Here is a 24,893-nt window from a genome sequence, read left to right as displayed (position 1 = left end):
CAAGCGACGAGCGAGTGCACACAAGAGGCAGAGTCGTCTGAAAGCTGATGAAGTTTTGAATTATGAATAGAGAGAGAAAGAGAGAGAGAAAGGGAGAGGCAGAGAGTGAGAGAGTTTAGTTTATGCTACAAAGTAATTGAAATCTTTTTGCAGTAGACGAAGCCAGAGAAAGTATTTCACATTTTCAGTCTCACTTTCTATGGGCTTTGAGTGATGCTGCCTAATTGGATCTTTATTTTACAATCCTTCTATCTCTCCACAAGCAATACACGATATTCCCATTTGCAGCAAAAATTGGCTCGATAAGAGAACTGTCACAATGATTTTTCAGGCCGGAATTGTTGTTGTTGTTGTTGCTGCTGTTGTTGTGCTGTCGAGAAATGCAATAAAAACGCATGATGGGAATGCAGGCCGTTTACAGTGCGTAACCCCAACAACAGCAATGACAATCATCTACAGTGGCTGCAATGCAATGCGACTAAGTACGACTTACCACGCCCTCAACCCTGCCAGCCAGCCCTGTTGTCTCCGTGCCGGACAATGTCTCCGCCTCCTGCTCCGGGCCAGGGGAGGTCAACAAATTTTGAATGCTGCAGCCGTGTCGGGCCAAACGAAAGCTGGACATGAACAGTAATGGATGCAATGCAATGTGCAATGTGCAGTGTGCAGTGTGCTACTGCTGCAGCTGAACAATAACAGCAATGCCAGTTGCATCAACAAAAGCCACCAAATTAGCCGACATACAGACGCGCTCCCACAAAAGACTTTGCTGAATGTCCTGCCTATGGCTACGTTCGAGGCGTCCACACAATGGAGCTCTACAAATTGTAAGCTAACATTACAGAGCTAGAGACAGAGGCAAAGATACAAAGAGAGAGATATAGAGAAAGAGAGAGAGAGAGAGAGAGACAAAGAGAGTGAGCGGCATAGCGAGACGAGTTGAAGCCAAATGTCACATATCCTTTAACTGGCAGACAGCTTGAACCGCAGGCTGTTGAGTGACTTTTGTAACCTGCTCAGCAGCACCTGCACTGGACAGGTGTGTGTGTGTGTGTGTCATTGTGTCTGCCGCATTCTCAAACATCCCAACAAAGTGTGTTACCTCGCACCATAAAAACTCACTGCTGCCACTGTCATTGGCAAGGCCCAAAAATGAATGAGCTCGAAAAAGCAGAAAGAGTTGACATCTGAACTGAGCTGTTCTTGGCATGAATGTATAAATAAGTGATGAAATCAGTTATTATAGAAATATATATTTATATACGCGTATTTACAATGTGGATGCTAAAGTCTTCAGCCCATTAACAATCTCAATTTTTAAGCAATGTCAAACGGGAAGGATTATACGAAATGTTTGTGTTATTTATAGGAATTACAACAGTAAATGGAAGGACGAACGAATTCATTGACGAAAGGAAGGACGAATGACTCAACGAAAGGAAGGGAAAATAAACAAACGTCTGGATAGATGAATGGATCGACGGAAGGACAATCAGACAATGGAAGACACAACTTGACAAATAGAAGTACAGAGAGCTCTCAGTCCTGATCAAGAATATATATACCATATGCAGTCTGCCACGCCCTCTTTTATCAGGTTGGGTGGAGAAACAGACAGACAGAAGCATCGAAGAATGGACAAACAGATGAACAGATGAAGAGTCTCAGAGACAGACGAGTGAATAGAAGCATATATAGCTCCTCGCACTGATCAAGATTATAAATACAGTAGAGTGCGGTTATAACGACTCCGCCTAGACCGCACGATGATTGCGACGAAAATCCTGATCCTCAGACAAGCTTATATGAGCAAACGTATACGCTTGTAGCGTCTTCCGGGTATACCGACGGTCCCTTGAACGTCGTTACAACCGGTTTCTACTCTACTTGGGCATGCCATGCCTTCTTCCGCCTATTGCACACACTTTCCCAATCTATATATCTGGAATTCACGATTCACCGAGATCAACGTTGGGCTCCGATCTACAATATCACGAATCATAAAGCCAAGGTTTAGCAAGTTAATGCAACACTTTTGTATTTATCCTCTAGGTTCATTACATAATCATAGTAACAGTTGTGCCATTATTGCATCTGAGCTTTCAATTGGTTCACACTCCCGCTCCCCTCTCCCCCCGCTCTAATTTGGTAACCTTCATTAGCCTTTGTTGCTGACATTCACATTGTTCATCGTTTCTAATCAATGTCCATATATGTATGTAGTATGGAATGCAATATGCCAATCAAGTCGTAACTGTTCAATTGGCCATCTCTGCAGCTGGTTAGCTGAGTATTGAGTGCACATTGAGGAGGGGGAACAACAATTTCAATTAATTCGCAGCGCGTTATGCAAGCTGCAGTGTGACATTTATTCAATAGCAAAATCAGAGTTCTAAGTTAATTACATTCTAGAAATCATTATTCGTCGTCGTCGTCGTCATCGATGATGGCCAGACGACGTCGCTTGGCCGGCTCGGTGCTGGCTGGCTTCTTGCGTGCCAGAAAATTGATATCCTCGTCGTCGGTGTCGGGCTCATCGCGTCGTTGTCCATCCTCCTGCTCATTGTCGCTGCGTGGGCGTTTGTTTGTCTTGTAAGCAGGCATGGCGCCAGCATCATCATCGTTGTCGCTATCCGAGTCAATTACATTAGCACGACGTGTGCGCTGCAAGGACGACGAGGCGACACTCACGGAGGCGGAGGCAGAGGAGTTTGCCTTGATTGTGTTATTCGCCTGCAATGTGGCATTCTCTTTGTCATGCTCCGACTCGGCTGGCTGCTCTTGCTCCTGCTCTTGCTCCTGCCCTTGCTCCTCCTCTTCGAGCTCTAGCAGCCGCGCCCTAAAGCCCTCCGAATTGAACTCGAGTGCATCATCCTGCTCGTCCGGCTCCTGCCCATCTGTTGCCGGCTCGCTCGCCTCATCGAGAACCATATCCTTCAATTTGATTTTAGTGGCGCGTTTAGCTTTCAATTGTTCAAATAAATCATCCGTGTTTGGCTTGCCAGCCAGCTCCAGCTTCTGCTCCTGCTCCTGCTCCTTCTCCCGCACCGTTTGAGCTATCCGTTGTGTCTCCTGCTCTGCATCGGACTCCTCGCTGGACACATCAGGCTGTCGCCTTCTGCGTGCCAATTTGCGCGCTATTTCATTGACTTCCTCCTCGTCCGAGGAGTCCTTTTGTTGCAGCTTAGCCTTCGCTTTGCCCTTCTTGGCGCGCTTGCCCTTGGCCCTTGCTGGCGGCTCGCGCTGCTCGGCCTCGTCGTCGCTTTTGTTGAACGTCAGGCTGTCCAGCTTGCGCTGTTGTTGTTGCTGAACTGATATATTCTGAGCCGCCGCCTGCTGGCGCTCTCGGCTGCGCTTATCCAAGTAGTCCTCCTCCTCCTCCTCCTCCTGCTCGCTGTCGCCCGCTGGCTGGGACTCCTCCTCGCTGTCGTTGTCGGGCTCGACCTCCTCGCCGGCTACAATCTTGGCGCGCATCTTCAGATCTGCCGCATTGAGATAGCTGGGTATGCGCCAATAGTTCTCCATGCCCACAATGGGCGGCTGCATGCCCAGGGCAACGAGTACCTTCTGAAAGTCTGCCTGCTCCATGGCAGCCTTTTGGCTATCGAGCAGCGGCAGCAGCGGCACACCGTCGTCGTCCTCGCCCGCCTCTTCAGCATCCTCGCTGGCATCTTCCAGGCACTCCCTGAGCCAGTCCAGCGCCTCCGCATCCACCTGGGCGATCAGAGCGCGCACCGTGCCTACATCCAAGGGCGTGCGCACACGAGCCCGTGGCTTGGACTTGGACTTGGCCTTTGACCTAGGCAGTGGCTCGCCAAATGTCGGCTCCTCCATGTAATCCTCCTGCTCCGACTCCTCGTCACTTTTGCCGCCCTCCTTCTGTTTAGCTTGCTTTCGCTTGCCCTTGCCCTTGCTCGCCTTGGCTGGCAGTATCTCCGACTTGTCCGCAATCAGATGCAGCTGCACCATTCGCTTCAGTATCTGCTGCTTGTTCCGTCGCTCCCCAAACGCATCCACAATGCGCTGCAGGCAGTCTGTGTAGAGAGACAAGGTTAACTTTTAATTGCAAGTGGGAGGCAGGAAATGGCGCACCTGGCTCCAGGCGATGCTGATCGTATAGGCCGCTCAGCTCCTCATCCTCCTCCGGCTGCCACAGGTTCTTGCCACCCAGCGCCGCCTTCGTCGATCGCTTTGTGGGCGCCTTGAACAGCAGCCCCAGCTCCTTCAGTTTCTTTAGCACGCCGCGTCGTGTGCGTGTCTTGTCTACCAAATTGTCCAGAATCCAATCAATCACATCTGAAAGAACACAAAGCACACACGCACACTCGACTTGATTAAAGCTGTTGCTCTGCTTTTTTGTGGTGTTAACTGGTTTCTGTTTTCTATTTCTTTTTTTTATCTATATACTCTAGTTGAGGTCTGTTGGCTTACTGATGAGAAATGAAATGTTGTATAAACATATGTATTTATATATTTTAACAAAGTCATAGATGTCTAGATCTCTAGACATTCAGCTGTCATTGTATAGGGCTTTATCCATGTCAAGAGTAGTTTTGCTGTAAATCCAAATACATTTTTATATAGGTCAAGAAGTTACCTTTTCTTATTTCTCTACATAGTGAAGAGAATATAACAAAGGAGATATACATATATAGAATATGGATATGGACTATAGCTTATAGTAATACTCTCATATTATCTATCTATCTCTTATAGAAATCTTGACTAAGACTTTTCGCTTAGGTCAAAGTTTGCTACATCAACGAAATATTTAAATAAAATTTGCTAAGTCTTGATTTGTTAAGCTATCTCAACATATTCGTCTCTCTGTATAAGAAATTTTCATCTTTTGTTCCTCTCACACATCATCAAGGGTATTTATCCTTCGCCAACAGGCAGGCGACTATTCAATTTTGTGTTCTGTTTGGCTGTCTTTTTGTGTCCCGCTCTTGTGCCACGAACGTTTTGATTGCTTTCATTCATTTAGCGTAAATTGGGTTTTAATTTACAGGCTGGGGCAGTTGTGGCCCCTAGTCGAGTATTTGTCATAGTTACCCTTATCGGTTTCGGGATTCCGTTGATTCTCCTCGAATAGGAAGCGCAGCTCCATCTCCTGCTCCTCGCTCCAGGCGCCCTTGGTGCCGCTGCAAAGACCGAAATGAATGGAAGGCTACAGAACAAGTTCTTCAAACTGGACGCCCAGCATCATTTATCAACGGTTGCCAGCCCCCCAGTCCCCAGCCCCCTCCCAGCCAGGCTGACTACTGAAACTAGTCGCAGCAGCTAAACGACAGGCGCAGACAGCCTCAGCCAACGACTCAGTCAATCATGTGCCCATTGTGCTGATGGGCCTTTAACCCCAATGTGACAGTGCCACCAAGCCAGAGTCCCCAGTGCCCCTTTGGCCCTTTGCTCCGGCTTTGGCCTTTCGCCCCTTCGGCCCGCCCATCTAGTCCACCACTACTCACGCTTCATAGGCATCACAATAGCCCGTCTCGAGCTCGTTGGCCTCCCGTACGGTCTTGTAAAATAATAACTCTGCATAGATTTTTGGATTAGTTGGTGCCACTTCGACAAATTTGCGGACCACATAGATGCCCAGCCGGCGCAGCTCCTCCTGATGGGCGTCACGTTCCACGCTGAAGACTTGTTGAAAGATCCGAAACAGCTTGGCCTGTTCAAGAGAGAGATAGATGATAGATAGAGAGAGAGAGAGATGAGACGACAACGAACGTCACTTCATATTTAAATGAAAAGTGCCGACAAAGACACTAGCCACAAGTCGAAAGCTTTTGGCCTGGTGTCCTTCAGGGGGTGGCGGGGAGTCGGTGGACGGCGGGCGACTGCTATCCTGCGGTTGTCGCCTGCGGTTCGGTGCCTGCGGCTGCTGCCAAAGCAAGATATCATTTGCAGTCGGCAAAAGTTTATAAACGCTTGCATACCCCTAACCCAAAGCACGCCCTGCTCCGCATTGTGTATCGTTGCTCGCCCTGGCTGGAAGTCGCCCATCCCAGCCGTATTTGAAATTTAATTTATCCTATGATTGCGCAGACCCATTAGTGGTTTTGACTTTGCATATGATGCCACTCTTGTTTTGTCCTGCCTCAGCCAGCCTCAGCTCTAGCAAGACATCTGATGGACACTGGACATGTCTCCCCTCACAGCAGCCAAGGGCAGACGGCAGACGGCAGACGATAGACGGCAGAGCCGGCTAAGCTGGCAGAGGGTATATGCAGAGCCAGGCTGAAGTCAACTCATTCCCCATATGTCTGACGCTATTCGGTTCACATAATGCGCCATTTGTTGGCTACTTTGGTGATCAGGCGCATATCGCTTACAAAATACAGCTTAAGCTGCCAGCCAGCCAGTTATATAATGTTGCCTCTGAGGGCTCGCGACCGCCGCCTGGCGTTGAATGTGATTTATGAACTCTGCTCAAAGAAAAGTTTAATTGCCAGCCGTGAAAAGCAGCAGCAGCAGCCAACGCGCACAAAAGAGCCACACAAAAAAAAAAATAGTATATATAAATATATATATGTAATGTGCCTAACAAAAAGAAATAAAAAAGTTGTTTTAGCAATTCGAATAGCAAAATACTCTAGGAAAAAAAAAAACTTTAAATCTTTTAGTTAGATACCTGAAAGAGAGGAATCAATTTATGTCTAGCGAAACCGATTTATATCGACAGGAATCGATTTATATTGTGATATATTCATTTATATCAAGAGAAATTCATTTACATAGAGAGGTATTGACTATGTTATGAGAAATCGCTTTGTATTGATAGAAATATATTCATATCGAAATAAAACGATTTATCAATTAAGTTATATCAAGGGCATTTAATTTATATCGAGCTAACCTGATTGAGAGAGCTGTCGAATTATTAAGAATTGATTTCTTATAGATATAGATTTGTGTTCGATTTATCGCGTTTCTCGATTATCGAAGCTCGACTGTACATATATAGTATAGTAGTACCTAATGAAAGGTGCTCTATAAGAACATGACACCAAATTATCTTATATCTCATATATAATATATACCTTAACTGTTTAACATCTATATTTGTCTACATAAGAACCGATTCTAAAATATATTTTGGAATATATTTTCGTGAAGCCCTTACCTTTTCTCATTATCAGCTCGTACGACATCTGCAGGCTAAATACCCCGCATACCCTAACTTGTGTTGGCAACACAAACAGGCATATTTAAATGCTTAATTTCCGTGCCGCTCAGCCGCTTACTCCCACTACGGCGACACGCGGCAGTGGCTGAAAAGTAAAACCCAAGCAATGCTGAGGGGCTCAAGGCAGCGCGTAAAGGGCTTAAAAAGTTCAAATTCCAGCTGACAGCAGAAGGGCTTCGAAATGGGACAAACAAGCACCCAAAGTGGGCGGGGCACCGACTGTTGTGGCAACTCGTTGAAAAATACAAAGAAGGCGCAGTAAATATCGTTTGTGGTTGCCACAAATAGAAAAAAGGTTCGCTTAATTTGTACAAATTACCATAAAAACGAAGCCACTGAGCGGAGCAGATGACGAAAATAAAAACCGGGCGCCTTCGAGTTAGACTGGCAACGGACAACGCGAGACTAGAGACTACAGAGCGTGGAGTCTGGAGAGTCCCGGTAGCCCGAGTCATGGCTGCTGAGCCGCAGCGCGGCTTTTTTGCATTTGACTTTGATTTATGTGCCAAGAGCTGCGTCTCGGCGCAAAAACTGAATTAAAAGCAGCAGGCAGCAGTCGGCAGTCGGCAGGCAGGCAGACAGCAGGCGGCAGTCCTTAAACAGTTGGTTCACTCACCTGGTAGAGCATGCCCGGACAGGAGCATCCGTATGCGATGCGATGCAATATGGTGACAGCCGCCTTCAGCGCACGCGTCGGTATCTGGGCCCAGTCCGTCAGGACGATAGTGCAGGCACGCACGATCTTCGGATGCAGCAGTCTGTGTGTGTGTGTGTGGGGGGGATCGATTTGAGTAACAATATATTAAAGCCATGCTGAGATGAGACACCAATTAAATTATGCAAAATTAAGCTAATTATGATTTGAGCGCTTAGCCGCAGCGAAAACTTTCCAAAACATTTCCAAAAGCAACAATAATGATGGCACAATTTAAATACAAGCCGCAGCGCCATTAAATAATATAATTGTTGTTGTTGTTGCTGTTTGTGGGCATTTAGAAGTACAGCCCCTCCCACCGGCAGCTGTGCGCGCGGCATTCAAGTTTTTGGCATCCATAAAACTTTGGGCACAAGTAATTTCTGACGCTAATCCTTAATTAGTAGCCACGAGCTGTGCGTTGCCACTTGCTTGCTGCCTTTCAATTAAAATTACAATTACAATTTTCAGCACGACCATCAATGAAACTTTTCAAATAACACCAATAAAATGTGGCCACAAAAAATAAAACTGAATGGGAATAGAAATTGGCCTGCGGCTGGGACTGAATGGAATTGGGGAGACATTTGTGGCCATTGCTAATTTACCTGCGAGCGAAATCCTCAAATTTGAACGTTTTCTCCGTAAGTCCATTATCTGCTTTAGAAATGGGAAGAAGAAACGGGGCAGTCGATGTGACACCCAAATGCCATTAGTTGCGAAAACATTTCTCGTATATTCACACAGTTTTTCAACACTTGCCTGGCTCGCCAAACTCCTCGTTCTCCACATCCTCCTCGCTGGCATTGTCCTCGTTCTCATTCTCGTTCGGCTCATCTGCGGCTTCAACTGCAAAAGAAATCCGAATTTAATTAAATGAAATCATACAGCTATTGTGTAATATACAATGAGCGATATACCCTAGAAATATGAGATGAGATAGATGATGAAATGCAGATACAGATACAGATACAGATACAGATACAGATACAGATACAGATACAGATACAGATACAGATACAGATACAGATACAGATACAGATACAGATACAGATACAGATACAGATACAGATACAGATACAGATACAGATACAGATACAGATACAGATACAGATACAGATACAGATACAGATACAGATACAGATACCGATACAGATACAGATACAGATACAGATACAGTACAGATACAGATACAGATACAGATACAGATACAGATACAGATACAGATACAGATACAGATACAGATACAGATACAGATACAGATACAGATACAGATACAGATACAGATACAGATACAGATACAGATACAGATACAGATACAGATACAGATACAGATACAGATACAGATACAGATACAGATACAGATACAGATACAGATACAGATACAGATACAGATACAGATACAGATACAGATACAGATACAGATACAGATACAGATACAGATACAGATACAGATACAGATACAGATACAGATACAGATTACAGATACAGATACAGATTACAGATACAGATACAGATACAGATACAGATACAGATACAGATACAGATACAGATACAGATACAGATACAGATACAGATACAGATACAGATACAGATACAGATACAGATACAGATACAGATACAGATACAGATACAGATACAGATACAGATACAGATACAGATACAGATACAGATACAGATACAGATACAGATACAGATACAGATACAGATACAGATACAGATACAGATACAGATACAGATACAGATACAGATACAGATACAGATACAGATACAGATACAGATACAGATACAGATACAGAGACAGATACAGATACAGATACAGATACAGATACAGATACAGATACAGATACTTTTCCGGTCTAGTTCAATCGAGCGTTAAGACAGGCAGCGCTAATTGTGACTGTGGGCCCACTCAGAGATTGGCGATGCGCCCTGTTAATGACTCACTTCAGTTGTGAATCATTTTATGAGTGGCTTGGCTCCACCTCAAATGAATTTGTTCTGATTTAAGTCAGAACAACAAGCGCTTGGCAAATGGCCATTAACAATAATTACGACTGCAGCAATGCACAAACAAGTGCACTTCAAATACACTGCACACACACACACACACGCACGCACACGCACACAGACACAGCCACACGCACACAGTTACACTTGATAACAAGGAAAAATGCGGCGTCTGCTGTAGACAGACTATGAGATACTCTGTGCTTAGGTAAAGATTTTGCAGGCAAACTTAGAAAATTCATAATATATTGTTTGTGTGTAATATATGTATATATGTATATATATATATTTTTGTTGTTTTTATAAAAAATTATACTCTAATTTAAAAAGTCTTGTAAAGAAAGTTATAATCTACAGCAGACGATATATATCGAATTTCTGATCTCTTTGAACTATAAATAATAATCATTATTCAATCATATTTCCTTTTTATCCAAGAGTTCCTAAAATTCCCTTTCATACTAATCAAATCATGCAAATCACAGAGAAAGCTCGTCTGACTTTCCAAATTCAATTAGGGTTTAATATTTCTAACAAAAGAATATAACTTCAATACCCAATATACCTACACTATTTCTCTTTGGGGCATAGGGTATAAAATGCAAAGCTTGTGAAGAGCGCACTACACATAAAGTGGAGTAGTAGCAGCTCAAAGGGATGCAAGCTGGGCTATAGAGAAATAAGAGAGCGGGAGGAATAAAAAGGGGGAGAGCGGGAGCGAGCGAGAGAGAGCAGAGATCTAAACAGTGCAACAATGCAATACAACAATTTGCATGCCAACTGAGGCGGATGCCAACTGCAGGTATGCAGCAGGTGCGGCTGCCATTGCTGCCAGCTGAAGCAGGAGAAGCAGCAGCAGCAGCAGCAGCGCCATAAAATGGCAACAAACCCCCAAAAAATGGCCCTCTGTTGCAAGTACAAGTTACAACTTCATTATGCAGTTGCGTTGTGCGCCAGCAGCCAGCAGCTAGAGCGCAGCCTGCAACGTGTGTCGCTTTATTAACATCTTGAATGTGCACAGCGCCAGACAGAGTGAGCGAGACAGAGGAGAGAGAGAGTGAGAGTGTGGGGTTGGGTGCCAGTCGCTGTGCCCCATCATTAAAATACAATTTTCTGTGTCAGGTTCAAGCTGCGACAGCGACAGCGAGATACGGTGACAACGTGCATGCCTAAAGGACGCCAGGACCTAAGGACAAACGGCACTGAAACGATATTAGTGCATGTCCTTTTCGGTGCTGCCTTTGCCTTTGTTGCTGAACCGGCAAAACAGCAAACCCGGCACCAGGCACCAGTCACCAGTCGCCGGTCACCAGTTACCAGTTACCAGTCACCAGCAGGCGGCAGGCAGCAGGAGCCGGGAACCGGGAACCAGGGACCAGAGACCAGGCGAACAACAAGGCCATTAAACATGAACCTCGTTACGGCGTCAATTTTGATGTTGTTGTTCACGTTGCTTGCTATTGTTGTTATTGCTTAGCTTTTGTATGCGCCCTGCACTTGCTGGCCACACTTAATGACTTTTATGCACACACACACACGCACACACACCCACTCGAACCTACCTGACCTTGTCTAACTCTTGTGCACAGAGAGAAAACTGAAGTAATGCGAAATACAGCTAGCTCATGTGATGAATATTAAATAATAGAAATTCAATGATTATTTTAATTTATTTAAAAAAAATTTTTTTTTACTAAACGTAGCAGAAAACTTTTTTAATAAAATATACGAATTTTCAATCAAAACAATAATATGATTTTTAGATAGGAAATTATAAAAATTAAATGATTAATATTTTTTTATTTTACTTATTTATTTTTATTTTTTTACTAAACGTAGCAGAAAATTTTTGTAATAAAAAAAATTATATGATTTTTAGATAGGACAAAAAAATTGAACCTATTTTGTATATTAGTGCTTTATAGGGTATACAAAAGTCCAACTTCAAAAAAATAACTAAGCTAATTCTAACAATAAAAAGGCTCTCTCTGTTCAACTCTTTCTGCGAGTGTATGTGCTGCAGTTACTGCAGTTGTTGCTGCCACTCCTGCTGCTGGCTGTGGCAAACGTGCTGCTTGTTGGGTTTGTGGTCTGCAGCAGACAGAGTTGTCCACTCACACCATTGATAAGGACTATTTTTCGGCAGCAATTAATTTGAAGTTTAACACGCAGCATTGAGACTGACCAGGCGAGCCCCACCCACGCCCCCTGGCCGGGCATGCCAAGCAAATGCGAGGCACAAGTGAAACATTATTACATAATGTGGTTTGTCTGCCAGAGGCCAGCAGGCGACAACAGCCAAAGTCAATGAGGCAGTCGGCCAGGTGCTCTGCTGATGTGGCCTAAGCTGTCCCGATTGTCTACGCAAAGCTGCTACTTAAGCAACTGCTTCTGTGTGTGTGTGTGTTTGTGTGCTTGTGTTTGTTTGTGTTTGCGTGGACAGGACATAATCCTGGCGCACCACATGCGTGCGACTGCAAACAGTCGACTTCAAGGACTACCCAAATGCAAACAGGTGATGACAACGGCGACAGCAGCGATAAGCGAAAATAATAATAACAAAACAAGCCAGAGAAAAGCGCCAAGGAGACACGCGCTCACAGAGAAAGAGAGAGAGAGAGTGAGATAGAGAGGGAGCGTGAGTGGGAGCTCTATTAGGAAAGACAACCCAGAGCTCGCTCTCTCTCACTCTCGTCTCTCTCTGTGCGCGCAGGCGCTCAAACATATTCGAAATTCGAACTAGCGACTCGCAGGAGTCGTGCCAGCTTAAAAGCCAGCGCTGGCCGCATGCTAAGCTCAGTCTAGTGCTGTATCCGTGAGCGGAAAGGACACGCGTGCAGTGCCTGCGAACAGTTCCAAAAAGTGACTAACAAAAGTGAGGCTCAGCGCTTAAATGGCCTAAAGCCAATTACGAGTGCCCAAAAAAAAAAAAAAAAAAAAAAACAAACAACAACAAAGAATATAATTAAAAAAACAAAAAAAAAAAAAGTAAATATATAACTCAGAGCAAATGCTGGCCACATGTTAAGTGCGTGTGTGTGAGTGTCTGTGTGACTGTGTGTGTGCTTTGTTATGATGCTCGAGCTTGTTGTTGCGTGTGGCAGGCAGCTGCAGACGTCAAACTTTTTGGCAGACATCAGGGCGTCAAGGAAGCTGTGTGACTTTCGTTGTTATGGCCCGCACAGGATGTGCGCCAGCAGCAGCTGAAGGACTCAGCTGGCGATGTTTTCGTTTAGTCATTCATAAATTTATATAGCATACTTCTGTGCGCTGCTAGTTTTATTTCTCCTCTTTTAGCTGCTCACAAGTTTTTCCCTGCATGCCACAGAGACACAACAGCATAAATATATTAAGTTACAGCTCTGCTGTAAGAGTTTCTTAGCTAAATTTCTATTTAGTTTAAATAAGTTTATTTTTATTAAATTTTATTTAAACTCCTTTATTAAAATCTCTCTAGTTTAGATAGCTGCAAACCGTAATTTATGAACATTCAATTTAAATGCAAGCTGCATCAAACTGTAGTGCTTCAACTGTGAAAACAAACCGGAGAGCAAAATAAATTCAAATCCAAAGAAAACAAACAAAAAGCAACGCTGAAGCAAACCAAAACAAACCGAAAAGCAAAACAAAAGCGTAAAGCGCAAAACGAAATTTAAACGTCTGTATATTAATCAGTGTCTGTTGCCCCGTGGACAGTCTCAGTCCCAGCCTCAGCTCTTCAAGCCTCAAGCTTCCTGCTGGACAGCAGGACAACTTATCACCGAGGATTTGGCAGCGGCGAGTGCAAAGCCGCTTAGAGGCGAGGGACGTCGCTGTGCTGGCCCCAAAGGAAAACGCTAATCAACGGCCACAGCGACCAGACGACAAACACAGCTTCTGACACTGGCCACGCCCCCTTCGGCTGTACCAGCAGCAGCAGCAGCAGCAGCAGCTAGAAGAAGCAGCCCAAACATCGCCTCATTTGGCCACTGCGGATTATGTTAATTAGGTAATTTTTGCTTTGATTACGCGTACCTTGAATTCGTGACACAGACAGACACACACACACACACACACACGCACACACAGACACACCCACACGCACTTCAGCCGCCCTCGCTTGGGGCCTGTCCACGTCGCTTACATATTTATGAAATTTTCATGTAAATCTCGCTAATTCATGCACATTTTGGAGCTGCTGCTCCTGCTCCAGCTCCTGCTCCTGTTATACATCCTGTCGCTGTTTTTGTTTCACTTTTTGTATATCTTAATTGCAACATAATTTTCGTTTTTTTCTTGTCCGTTTGCATTGTTCAACCAAATTATTTTCAGCAAGAATTGAAAACAAATGTCAAACGAAAAAAAAATAAATAAAATAAAATAAAAGGGAAAACATAATTAAAACAGCAGCGCAGCAAAAGTTTATGCGTAAATTAGAAAAGTTCTCAAGTGATTTTTTATTTAAAATTATATTTTCATATTTGTCTTTGCTTTTCCACCTGACTTTTATGTACATAAAATATAAAAATACTTTGAGCAGAGCAAGGAATGCATGTTTTATTAGAAAAGTTATGAAATCAGTTAGAGAAATATAGAAGATGGAAAATATATGTGAGAAGTTAAAGAAACAAAAACAAAAAAAAAAAAAGAAGAGATGTGGGAAGATGAAAGAGAGAATAGAGAGAGATAGAAAATTGAATATTGGAGGTACTAAATAGAAGGAAGGAGGCAGAAGAGCGAAACTAGAAAAATGAAGAAACTAGATTATAGAAGGTCGAAGGGAAATCGAAATTAGACTATATGAAAGGGTATATATAAAAGGCCAGATGATAGAAGATGCAAGATAGAACAGAAAGGAAGGTATGAGATATATAAGATAAAAGGAATAGAAAATGGAAAATGGAAAATGGTAGATAGGACTTAGAAAATAGGAAATAGAAGATGGAGAAGAGAAGATAAACGTCAGAATAAAAAATAAAGAAGACAAACGATAGAAGGTATAACACAGACTAACAAAATACAGAGCAATTGGAATAAGGAAGACAAAGACAAGATAATATCAGAGCTCAGCACAATCTCAATGCTAGCCTTAATCATGCCAGCCTCCATATTTATCAATCCCAAAAGCTCTTTAGATATAAAAGCGAAAATTACAAACCAAAAATCTATCACAAAATTTCAGCTTATTTCACTTGAATAGAAAGCAGTAAAACACGTCAAATGGAAACTATTATTATTTTATTTAATCAACGCCATTCCAAATAATAATATTATTCAATTTGAGTCCAAAGATATGAAGTGCAATGAACGAGTTTATTTAGAGAAATCAAAAGGCCACAGGCAATCAAATGCGCAATTTGATTAATTAAGCAACTATAAATGCCACACACACAGCGAGCGAGAGAGAGAGAGAGAGAGAGAGAGAGAGAGAGAGAGGAGGTGAGACAAAGACAGACAGCTGCACGGCTAGAAGAGAAAACTAAAACAAACATTTTGTCCGCATTTGTAGGCAGTGAAAAGTTTTGCTTGTCGATAATTGAATTATAAAATTCGCAAGTTTCAATTGGGAATTACGAGGGTCAAGTCACAAATGTGAAGCCAACTCGATTCCAGGCGGCAGCCCAATTGAAACAAAACATTTATGCAGAGCGAGACCTTTTAAGCCCATTTGCCAACTCCAACAATCGGATTGGGCAGCTCTGTAAATGGAGTTAAGACAAAGTCAATGCTAATGCAATATTGTTTTCTAGGCCATGTTTAGGAGTGGGCCAAAGTCACTAGGTTTATTAGATAAGAACTCAAAGTAAATCGGATAGTTGCTGTAGCTATTTTAGGTAATAATCGATAAAAATCGATAGCTTAAATTTGATAATTTCTTCGCTTAAAGTTGATAAAAAGCAAGATGAAATTGTATCCCAATATATTCATATATTCAATAGAAGCTAAAAAGCAAAAGATATCGAACCTATCGATACCCAACCATTCATTATCCTTTAATCAATAGATATTAGATAACTTATATTGATAACTAATCGATAGTATATAGTAGTAATTTACACAACAATAACTTATTGCTAGTTCCATAGGATATTATTAATTGCATCTATAGATGTACTATCTATAATCTAGCCAATCGATAATATTTGGCAAATATTATTATTCAAGACAATAATTCATCACAAATATATTTTCAAATCAGAGAAAAATCTAACTTCATTATCTGCCTAAATTTCTCTGCACAAAGTAGAGTACTTAAAAGTCACCATGCAATGAAAACAAACTGAAAATTAAATTCCAGTTGGATTTGGCTCTGACGGAACCATAGATACAGTCTACATAGTTGGGGTACAGCAAAAATCTTTTGAAAAAAAAAAGAAAATACAAAAACTTTTTGTGCAGCTGCTGCAGCAGAGAAACAAACGAAGCGAATTAGTTTCGTAGTTGTTATTGTTGTTGTTGTTGCTGCTGCGACTCAGCCTGGCTGCCGTTCAGTTTATGATTTTCAATTTAATTTTATTGATTTTGGAATTGTTTGTGCGCTTCGATATAAAATTCATGTGCACACAAACAGCACAAACAAATGAAGAATGCAAAGCTGCTTTGTGATAAAAAGCACAAATATGAAAATATGAAAATCAAATGAAATGAAACGATGAATATCCTCTGGGCATATTATTTATGTATGACAGCAGAGCAGACAACAAGCAGAATGAGTGAGGCAGAAAAAGGAAGAGAGTGAGAGTGAGAGGGAGGGAGAGATATTTGATGGCAGATAAAGCAATATTCATTTGGCATTGTCTGTGTGGGCAGAGGCGAAAAGTTATAAAGTCCAAGCGTTTGAGCCAATTAAGGTAGTCACAATGTCTAATTAGATGGCGGCAAAAGTGCCGCTAGATGGGCAGATAACGCACACTTACACGCACATGCCCAGCCACCCGCCCAGCCCCCGCCGTTGCCCTATAACGGCTGTCTTCCACATGAACTCAATTAAACATGCCCGGGCGTTGGCCAAGTGCCTCTTAAAGAGCAGCCAAAGCGGCCGCAACATGGCGTATGAGTAATACGGCAGCGCACGCACACAAGCCTCCCCAGTTGCCCCGATTGCCCCAACGCCTGAGACAAACACAAAGCCAAGCAACAGTCCCCACTTCAGCTACATTGTTTACGGTTAGAGCAGAGGGCTGCGACTCCCGCACCCTGCTACAACTCCTGCAATCCGTGAGCATCGAGTTATATGTACATACCAATCAAAATCGTTAGCTCTTACCCACTTGGAGCAGAGTGGGCGATGTGGGCGATGTGGGCGGCGTGGGCGACCTGGGCAGGCAGCTAGTTGAGCAAATGTACAGCCCGTCGTAAGGTAGCATATAATCAAATATTTTTATACACTTCCCCCTGCCCCTGTGTGCGGCATGGCAAGGTAAGCTCAAAGCTCAGGGGAAGCCAGCGGGTGGGGTGGAGCCACTAACCGGCAACCGACAACCGGCAACCGCAGCTAACCACCCACATACAGAGCGGGTGCGTGGCACAATTTGCATATTTATGAAGAAGCAGCGCCCAACTGCAAGACGCTTTAAGCTGCCTCAAATTGAAAAACGCGTTCAAGATACAAATGCAAATGGGCGACTCGCAAGAGGAGCAACAACAATAATCTGCGCTGATTTACGATTTACAGGCGCGAAATAGACACAGACGTCGAGCTGACGTCGCGAATAGGCCGTTTAAGCAGACAATTTGCGTACGCAATTTGCAGTTCATGGGCGGCGCACGCCTCCCACTCACCCTCCATGCCAACATTTTTGCAACACAAATAGCGAAAAGGCAGAGAGAGTGAGAGAAAGAGGGGGGGAGGGGGGGGGACGCGCAAATAAAACACAGATTTTGATCTCCAGTTTGCCGAATCGCAAAGCTCAAATACCAAAATGAAAATGTGTTTCATTTTCTTTATTCTGTTTTTGTTTCGCCATGAAATATGCACAGCCAGCAGAAAAACAGGCGATAGATTTTTGAGGCGAACATCAAGCGCCAAAGGCCCACAATTCATAACCGAAATTGCGTTCAAGTTTTTGCAATAACTGTAAAACAAAACAAAATCTACTTTATTTGCAATGTATTTAGCAGCGGCAAATATTTTATTTTTCATGCTCATATCCCTTTTGATACGAAATTTGCTTTTGTTTTTTTCGTATACTTTCACTCAACAGAAAATGTAAATCTACTTAAAGGGAAATGCATTCGGCATGCAGGAAAAACATGCAGCAAATTGTGGCTCTATTTGCAAACGTCGTTATTCATAAGAGTTCACTGAGAGAAATAGTTTATGGCTTTTGTTTGGAGTGAAAATATTTACTTTGGATGTTCTTTGTGTAGTTTTTCAATGAATGAGTTAAGCCTAAATTCGAATTTTTAGGAACTTTTCTTAGATTTGAGCTAAGAAAACAAACAAGACTTCTGAGTTAAATGAAAGAGGAACAGATATGGAGGGAGTATACTAGTTTTTATATCTCAGATAAATTAAATAAAAGAGGGAGAGAGATGGAGAGAATATGCTTGTACTTAACTCTTAGATAAATTTAGTAAAAGAGGGAGAGATAGAGAGAGTAGTAAATCGAGAGAGTACTTAGCCCTTAGATTAATTTAAGACTCTGCCAAAACTTTTTGCCAGAATTAAGAGCTGAAAGCTTGCACATTTCTCACAGTGTATTTTAAAAATATAGCACAATTACCAATGCCAACTGAAGTGCCATAGGAAGACCGAACAAAACACTAAGAATGGTTAGCCAAATAATTGTCTGTCTCACTCACCCACAGCCTCTGCCTCTCTCTCTCTCTCTATGCGCTCGCCCTTGCCTTGCTTAGGTATAATGCAAATGGCTTGCCATAAAAGCAAGCAGGACGCACGCTGGCAAATCTCACGTTAATGCCTAATCCCTGACATTAAAGTGTTGCGCCAACAAAGTGATTTGTTGTAGACAAAGCGACCGCGCACTATGGAGCTGCCATGCCACAGAGAGACACAGAGACAGACACGCACACAGACAGACAGACGGAGATACGGCACAATGGGGCACAACGAGGCATTGCAAATAATCTTTGCAGTAAATACGCAACAACAAAGCAGCAGCAGCAACAACAACAATAACAACAGCAACACAAATGGCATAGAATGTGTCTGGGGATCGTTATTTGCGCAAGTGGGAAACAAAACGTAGGCAAAAAGCTAGCCCAACCCCAGCAAAAATGTCGCACATGACTGCGACGAATGTGTGTGCGTGTGTGTGCGTGCGTTTGTGCGTGTGTGCGCGTGCCAGCGTGTATTTGAATGTGTAATTTAAGCATTAGAGCTGCGAGAAAAAAACCTGAACTCAGAGAAGCAGCAAGAAGTAACAGCAGCAGCATCAGCCGCAGCAGCAGGAAACCGAAGCCAACACAAGCTAAAGCTCACACACGCACACACACACTCGCATACACACACTTGAAAACGAAAATTGAATAAATTATGCGTGTCATCACATGCCGCCAACTGAAGGGGCGGCTGCTCCTCCTGCTGCTGCTCCTGCTCCTGCTGCTGCTCCTGCTGTTGTTGTGGCTGGAGCAAAGGCAAGTTCTTGCCACCGTTAGCCTAGCCCGGCAATTTGTGCTGCAAAGCAGACAGCGACAACGACAACAACAACAACAACAACAGCAAGCAGAACATGCAACACGACATTTAATTAAGCATTTTGTATTCATCGGAAATGTCATAAAAATGTAGAAACAGCCGCGCTACGAGCGCTTGTGCGGCGCTAGCGACAAAGCAGACAATACACACACACATATATATATACGATTCTTGTGTGTATGTGTGTGTTTGCGCGCTTTATATTCCATTTAATTGTGCAGAAGAATCAACTGCAATGCAGCAATTGCACAATTGACAAAACCGCATTAGAGACTAGCGTGCATTATGCTCATTTCAAATAGAAATTTGAAGCAATTCAAGTTTATAATTATATGCAATTTATTGTGTATTTTAATGTGAATCACCCACAGTTAGCGCAAGAAAGAAAATCCTAAGCAATTAAATACAGCATCGATTAAATATTTTGGTATTTTGCATTTGAATAGTTTAAAAGCACATTTGCTAGATTTACCTTTATATCATATAATATCACAGAATATTCTTATAAATTTTTCATATTTTTTTAATACACTTTTTTATATACTTTCACTTTTTCTAATTTGAAAAAAAAAAACGTTTTTTATATTTATTAAAAGTTTAAAAAATATAATTTAAATTTATTTATACTCTATTCAAAATATATAAATCAAATACACTATAAAATATATATATTTTATTTGCATATGTTTAATAGAATATTAATATATTTTTAATATAATCCTGAAACAAACAGCGAACCGTCATAGATATTTCTCTTTTTCATATTCTCTAATAATATTATGTATGTATTATGAAAGCCTCGAGATTAATTGAAACTGAATGAAAACAAAAGTGCAAAAATTAATTGATTTTCACCTTGGGTAAATAATATGCCTTCAGAATATTGCATTACTTTTGACAAACATAATTTTGCGTACATCATTTCTTTACTCAATTAAAAATACTGTGGAGTTCAATTTGATATTTAATCTAAACATGAATAAGAAAACACTACACAAAAATAAAATAAAATAAAATTTATCATTTTCCTGCTACTATCGCCCCAGAGCAGAACATTTAAATACATGCATAGTCGAATAGCAAAATCAAATATCATATGAAAATCCAGTGGAAAATTTAGTTTAAAGTGAAATTCGAGACGGAAACTTTTGGCAGCCAGCGAAAAAAAAATAAAATAAAATATCAATTTAAATGGGAAACTATGCGATTTCGCTGTGCGGTCAAGAGTCTTCACTGGAGCAGCCACGAGCTGAACTGTTTTTGGCCAACAGTCTCTATCATAAAACATAAATTGATAATTTATTTATATAGCCTGGAACGTTGCGGTTCTCTCTGTGGCTGTGGCTGCTGCTGTTGCTGTCGCAACCTAAACGTAAAGTCACGTAGCTCGGTGGAGCGACCCCTCCGGAGAGAAATAGTGAAAATATGCAAAGCAAGGCGAGGGAGCACAGGGCAGAGTTGGAGCTGATGCTGAGTCTGAGTCTGAGGCTATGCGGGTCGCTGCGTGGGCGTCTCTGACGTATCCCATTTCAAGGTTCAATTGCAAAAGACAAAATGCAAAAACAAAAAAAGGAAATATATATATATATATATATATATATATATATATATATATATATGTATATACATATATTTATATATAGCTAACCAAATGCCAATATCCTTGAAAGTGGCAAACAATAAGAGCTCCAGCGACGCATGGCACTAAACAAAGTTTTTGGTTGCATATACACACGCATACACACACACACACGCACACCCATACACACATAGAAACCTCTAGATATACGACTATTTGTTTGCCTGTGTAGTTAGCCTTGAAAATATTTAGTTGGCACTCAGCGTTGCGTTGCGTATACGCATAGTTAACCTGCCATCATGAAGGCGACACTTACAGGGCACCTATGAGACACCAAGGTGTGCATGTGTGAGTGGGCGTGTGTGTGTGTGTGTGTGTGTGTGTGTGTGCTGAGTGTTAGTTTCCAGCCAGCACTTTGACATCGATTTTTTCTTCTCTCTTTTTCTTGTGATTTTTTCCTACTTGCAGCTGCCTTTTGATGCTGTTTATGTTTATGTTCTCGACTTGACTTTCAGTGCTCCACACACACACACGCACACACATACACGCTACACATACGCACTTAACTAAGGTAACGGTACCAGTGGCATCATCATTTGGTATTCAACGTAGCATTAAGGTCAGGATATCTGGGATTTATAAGTTTTGTCAGCAGTTTTCGCTTTCACATCCTTTTCTGTGCTTATTTATGCAGGTCGAAAGGGCGCTGCTGGCCACTGTTTTGCACTTTGCCACATCATAACCGGCAGCTGTTCGAGAGCCCACTCACTTATTATTTATGCATCGAAATTAAATGCCAAAAAAGAAAAAAAAAACGTCGGCAAGCCAAAGCGAATTTAATACATCACCATTTGCGGCTCGAAATATTCAACATGTTTGCTTTATTTTTCGTGCGATCCTCGCTTAAATTGCTTAACGCTACGTCTAGCAGTGGGCGACGGTGTGGGGTAAAAAGTTATATGCCACGCCCACACAGAATGGCGCACGGCTGCCTGCACTTTCGACACTTTGCGCCTCACGGCCAAACGGTTATGGCTTATAATGAAAGCCGAGCACAAAAAATAAGGAAAAACCAAGAGAAAATACGGAGTGGAAAAGCAAGAGTGAGGGGCGTGGGTGCTCTGCGGCAGCTGTGTGGGCGAGCGGCACAACAAATTAAAAACTTGGACGCAAGGCAAAATGTTTTCCCATTAAAATATGAAAAATTGCGCAATAAGTTTGCCTTGGCCCAAAGCATTTAAAAAATATGCAAAACAGCCAACGAACTATTCCTTAGCTAAAGCCAAAATTATGAATTATATCTGAAGTATTCTATGAACCAACACAGAGAGCAGCATATTCTCCTTATATAGCAAATGAATGAAAGCTTTTCCATTTAAGCCAGCCGCCTTTCATTTCATTTTCAAATGCGACCCAAAGACAAAGATTGAATTGCCGCTCAGGGGCTGACGCTGAGGGGAAGTCGGGTATTCAATAAGCAGAATATACTATTATATGATGAGATGTTAGAACTACTACAGAGCTAAAAGCTGAGTGCTGAAACACAACTGATTTTAGCTTAAGAAATGAAAAAAAAAAAAAACAAATTTTAATTTAATTTCTGTATCATTAAGCGAGATTTTCTCGTACAATGATGTTTTTCTGCTCAAGCATCCTTAATTAAACAGAACTACAGCTCTCTCTCTCTCTCTCTCTCTCTCTCTCTCTCTCTCTCTCTCTCTCTCTCTCTCTCTCTCTCTCTCTCTCTCTCTCTCTCTCTCTCTCTCTCTCTCTCTCTCTCTGATCTGTCAGCGAAATCAAACTCCACTCGAGCTTTGTATTCAAAATGATTTTATTGCGACTTAACAAAGAAAACCTGATGAGTCTGAGCAAACATGGATTAACTTCCATCATATTTGCATCACGCTCGTTCAGTCCTCATTGACAGTTTCTTCTTAAAATTCTTCCATGAGAGAGAGCGAGAAAGGCAGAGAATGGTAGAAGAGAACGTAGCAGCAGCATGCTTCTCAGTTCCAATTGCCATCTTTTAGTTGTGAAAGGCAGAGCGAGAGAGAGAGATAGAGAGAGAAAATAAGACCTATCGCTTGACATACGCCCGAGAATTGCTGAGTGAGAGCAATGGTCATTCTGGAAAGACAGCCTGCTGGAAATTGCCTTCTTGAAGTAAAATTATAAAACGAGAAAGCAAGCAGAAACAAATGGACATAAATCCGACTTATATAACATATTATATAATGAGATTATTGTGGTTTTCAATTCCTACTCAGTACGTCAAACAGATTCTGATGAGGGAAAATTCTTGTAGTTTAAATTGATTGATGAATAAATCAAGTTATTTAAACAGATTTAAATAAATATATAATATGTACAACAGCAATAAACAAAAACCTTTCTGGCTTGCCTCAAAGATTTTAAAGAGGGTTGACTTGATGCTAAATCACTTTAACCTCCAGTTACTGTTTACTCTGAAACTCCAACTTGAACCATAAATACTTGTGCTCGTTGAGGCACAAGGACAGGCGCACCAGCCACAACTTAAGTAAGCCTTGTGTGCGCCTAACTGATCTTAAGTAGGAGTAACTCTTCGGCGGGTCAGAGACACGTCCAGTCATAACGAGCTAGTGCGAGCTAATTGCTGGGGCAACCATCCGACGGCGGGGTGTACAAGACGCAGAGAAAGGCAGAAATTACCGACATATATCATGGGGCTAATGCTTAAGGCGAACGAACCCTTGCTTGCCTCTGCCGCCAACTTTGCGTGTTGAACTTGTGATTTCCGCCACATTAATTTCAATTTCAACATAAAAAGACGCCCAAAAGGAGCGAATCAGCACGGCCCAGGTTGGAGCCGGGGCCAGTTGAGGACACGGCGCATTTGGTAAATGCCTTAATGGCCTTATTTTTGTTTTCATGCCCGAAGACTGCGCGGAGCAGAAGCTCAAAAAAAAATACGACAGTTATGCGTGTAATATTTTTTATATATATATATATATATATATATATATATATATATATATATATATTTTGTGAGGGGCGAATGGAAATTATCATGAAGCTGGAAGTTGGGTGCGGAGAGCGGGTAGCAGGGAGCTGCCAGCATTTGGGCGCTGGCAATTTTAAGGGTTCAACGGCAGCGCTTGTGGGCCATGAAATGATGTCGTAAATATTTAAAGTTTGTTGTCTGCCGGAAGGCAAAGCCTGCAGGGGCTGCCTCTGGGGGAACTTCTCTCTCCCTCTCTCTCTCTCTCGACTGCCTTTACAATAATTTGATACTTGAAAAATGGAGCATAATGTGCGTTAATGTTAATGGCGCGTATTACTGACAAGTGCCTGTCTGATAAATGTTTGCAGAGCAATTGAATGCCGAAACAGATGTGCTAATTTGCAGCCCAGTGCTTGGGGAGTGGCCACAATCTGGTACAGTTGACTCAGTGCAATCAAAACTTGCCTCCTCATATCGATAGCAAAACTTGTTAACAAAACAACAAACGCTTCACAACTCTGTGGGGCAACGGAAGCAGCTGCCCCACGGCTATGAAAATTAAAAGAGACCAAATGCCAAAAGTTAGCCAAAGGAGCACACGACACACAACAATGGCACAGCCCCAAATAAAACAAAAGCTGAAGCGAGCAACAACAACAATAGCAATAGAAATATAGAAAAAAAGAAGAACAACAAAACAAAACAAAACGCAGCCAACGTTGACAACCAGCATCAAAATAACAAGCCAAATGTGCAGTGCTGATGGTGGTGGTGGTGGTGCTTGGGTGGTTCAAG

General features: G+C 42.2%; 2 protein-coding genes across 2 annotated transcripts in view; one reads left to right on the top strand and one right to left on the bottom strand.

Annotated features, from left to right (window-relative positions):
• Positions 1 to 2,330: 2,330 nt before the first annotated feature.
• timeout (circadian regulator timeout) overlaps positions 2,331 to 24,893 on the bottom strand; it is an 87,996-nt gene continuing 65,433 nt past the window's right edge. The window contains exons 12-18 of the mRNA XM_018113367.3: positions 8,649 to 8,735; positions 8,495 to 8,543; positions 7,809 to 7,950; positions 5,469 to 5,674; positions 5,056 to 5,144; positions 4,093 to 4,296; positions 2,331 to 4,034 (exon numbers count right to left, since the gene is read on the bottom strand). Of these exons, the coding sequence (XP_017968856.1) occupies positions 2,419 to 4,034; positions 4,093 to 4,296; positions 5,056 to 5,144; positions 5,469 to 5,674; positions 7,809 to 7,950; positions 8,495 to 8,543; positions 8,649 to 8,735 (2,393 nt within the window). The 3' untranslated portion in view covers positions 2,331 to 2,418. The remainder of the gene's footprint in view (positions 4,035 to 4,092; positions 4,297 to 5,055; positions 5,145 to 5,468; positions 5,675 to 7,808; positions 7,951 to 8,494; positions 8,544 to 8,648; positions 8,736 to 24,893) is intronic.
• Positions 12,683 to 24,893, top strand: part of 2mit (leucine-rich repeat-containing protein 2mit) — a 32,988-nt gene continuing 20,777 nt past the window's right edge. The window contains exons 1-2 of the mRNA XM_089264308.1: positions 12,683 to 12,940; positions 13,354 to 13,884. The gene's annotated coding sequence lies outside the window, so the exon portion shown is untranslated. The remainder of the gene's footprint in view (positions 12,941 to 13,353; positions 13,885 to 24,893) is intronic.

The sequence above is a fragment of the Drosophila navojoa genome, chromosome 2 (assembly GCF_054131105.1).
Source record: "Drosophila navojoa isolate 15081-1374.11 chromosome 2, UAZ_NAV_1.0, whole genome shotgun sequence".
Classification (NCBI taxonomy): Eukaryota; Metazoa; Arthropoda; class Insecta; order Diptera; family Drosophilidae; genus Drosophila; species Drosophila navojoa.
The sequence above is the reverse complement of the archived record's forward strand: the minus strand, read 5'-3'. Positions and strand labels throughout refer to the sequence as shown.